Below are 1940 nucleotides of genomic sequence, written 5' to 3'. Positions count from 1 at the left end.
ATTGGGGGCGCATGGGGCGGGACGACACGCGGGTGGGAAGGGCCGCTCGGGCGAGGTCTATCGAGAAAAGCAGCTTCTGGAGCACGTTAGCACGCGATCGCAGCCGAGTGGCCAGGTATGCCGGGACGGAGGCGGTGCGCGTGCAGGGCGAGGGTACGCGCGGTCTGCTCTGGGCACACACCGCCGTGCGGATGCGCAGGTCTTTGGGGGGTATCTGTAGCGTCTGCCGCCAGTCTCCGGTTTCGGCCGCCATGCTGAGCCCGTTGCTGTCTCGTGAGCGTCTCTGGGCAATCTGGTCTCTGGTCGATCTCTCTCCCTGCCGTCCCTGTCCGCGGTGATGTTATGGGATCCAATCAGAAAGTTATACGGCGAAGAATTGCCGACTGAGAAAGGCTGCGGCTCGTGAGCACACAGATCACAAGGCGATCACCAGGCTTTTTGGTTGTTGGGAGCAGGTTGAAGCAGCAAAGCACGTATGAAGAGTTGCCCGCACGGATCCTCGAGACGGTGGAGCGCAAAACCAGGTCGGCGCGCAGTCACTGTCAGCTTGAGCCAGGCTTGAGCTCACCTGAAGGTCGACCAGGTGCGGGGCGCACGGCTATCGGATCACATAGCCTCCCTCGCAGCCCTGTGTGAGAGCTTATCCAAAGCACCTCCATAGGGGAAGAGACAGACTCATAGTGGGGCCGCAACCACTCACCAACTCAACAGCGAACTGCGCCCCGGCCCAGCGCAAGCGGCGCGCCCTACCTCACCTGTGTAAGCGGCCTCGCTTCCTTCTCCACGTATTCATAATTTTGGCGTTCAGCCCTTCGTTTTGTTTCTGAGTTAAATGCTGAGATCAGACTTCAGGCTCCTTGCCTTGAACGGAGGCATGCCTGCCTGGCACACCTCCACAGGCAGCACGTGCCCCTGCCAAGTCCTGGCCTGCCATCTTCTCGTCTGAACAGGTTTCCCCTCTTCCAAAGAATCCTCTGTGGATGCTGTCAATATGGCATGTAATATGATGCTGTATGTGGGGCTCTGGCAGCACTGGCGCTGCTATTGTGGTACCGAGTGACGGGACCCCTGCACCTGAATTAGACAAACATGCAATGCGACAATGGAGGGCCTGCAGCCACAGGAGCCTCACCAGCCTACCACCATGCTGAAGTGCCGCCATCTTCTGGTACGGTGTGAAAAGCTGCGGACTACGGTGCGCTACGCACACTCGCAGAAGCTTCCCGTTTTTGCGTCACCAATGTCAGCAAAACGGTCAAAGCCCGACCACTCTGGCACAGCAGCCATCCTCATTGCAGCAAGATGCCGCCCAAGCAACGCAACATCAGAAAGAAGAGGGCTCTGGAGGAGGAGGAGGATGGGGAAGCCGCGGGCGAGGGGGAGCCCACGGCCGAGATCGAGAAGGCCACCCTGGAGGACCTCAAGCTGCTGCAAAAGCTGCGAAAACGGACAGCTGGTATCCATTCATCGGCCCTCGCAGCCAGCCGCGCCGACGAGGCCGATTTTGGCGAGGAGAACGAGCTGATGGAGGCGTACGTCAAAGCACAGGGCGCTCAGACGGTAGTACTCACGGAGGAGCAGCACATGGAGCGCTACGTGGAGCAGGAGGTCGCGAAGCGGCTGGGCAAGCAGGTCGACGACGGGCTGCAGCGCGCGACGAGCCAGCGGGAGCGCGAGGAGGATGCGCTGTTCGAGGTCCCAGAGGAGCTCAAGGTGCGGCGACGGTGCTGTATCGTGCACATGCTTGCAGAACGGCGGCAGGCGTGCGGCGCCGCGTGGGCGACAGGGCGGCACGGCCCCGCAGCCGCGCCGCTGCCACTCAGCCAGGCCTTACACCGCGCTGTGCTGCCGCACGCTCCCTCCATCGACCCATGCCAACGCTGCCGCAACACGCCCACGTGGCCACGCCTGAAGCAGCAGGCCGGCGCTCCCTCCAAAGC

General features: G+C 61.9%; 2 protein-coding genes across 2 annotated transcripts in view; one reads left to right on the top strand and one right to left on the bottom strand.

The window, feature by feature from the left end:
* MNEG_5930 (ATP-dependent RNA helicase DDX6/DHH1) overlaps window positions 1–1162 on the bottom strand; it is a gene marked incomplete at both ends in the record, with an annotated part of 3443 nt that extends 2281 nt beyond the window's left edge. The window contains one exon of the mRNA XM_014045598.1: window positions 1133–1162. Within this exon, the coding sequence (XP_013901052.1) occupies window positions 1133–1162 (30 nt within the window). The remainder of the gene's footprint in view (window positions 1–1132) is intronic.
* Window positions 1163–1302: 140 nt separating this feature from the next.
* MNEG_5929 (hypothetical protein) overlaps window positions 1303–1940 on the top strand; it is a gene marked incomplete at both ends in the record, with an annotated part of 1736 nt that continues 1098 nt past the window's right edge. The window contains one exon of the mRNA XM_014045597.1: window positions 1303–1713. Coding sequence (XP_013901051.1) covers window positions 1303–1713 — 411 coding nt within the window. The remainder of the gene's footprint in view (window positions 1714–1940) is intronic.

Source organism: Monoraphidium neglectum (assembly GCF_000611645.1).
Source record: "Monoraphidium neglectum strain SAG 48.87 unplaced genomic scaffold scaffold00919, whole genome shotgun sequence".
Lineage (NCBI taxonomy): Eukaryota > Viridiplantae > Chlorophyta > Chlorophyceae > Sphaeropleales > Selenastraceae > Monoraphidium > Monoraphidium neglectum.
Note: the sequence above shows the minus strand (reverse complement) of the source record. Positions and strands in the feature narration are given on the sequence as shown.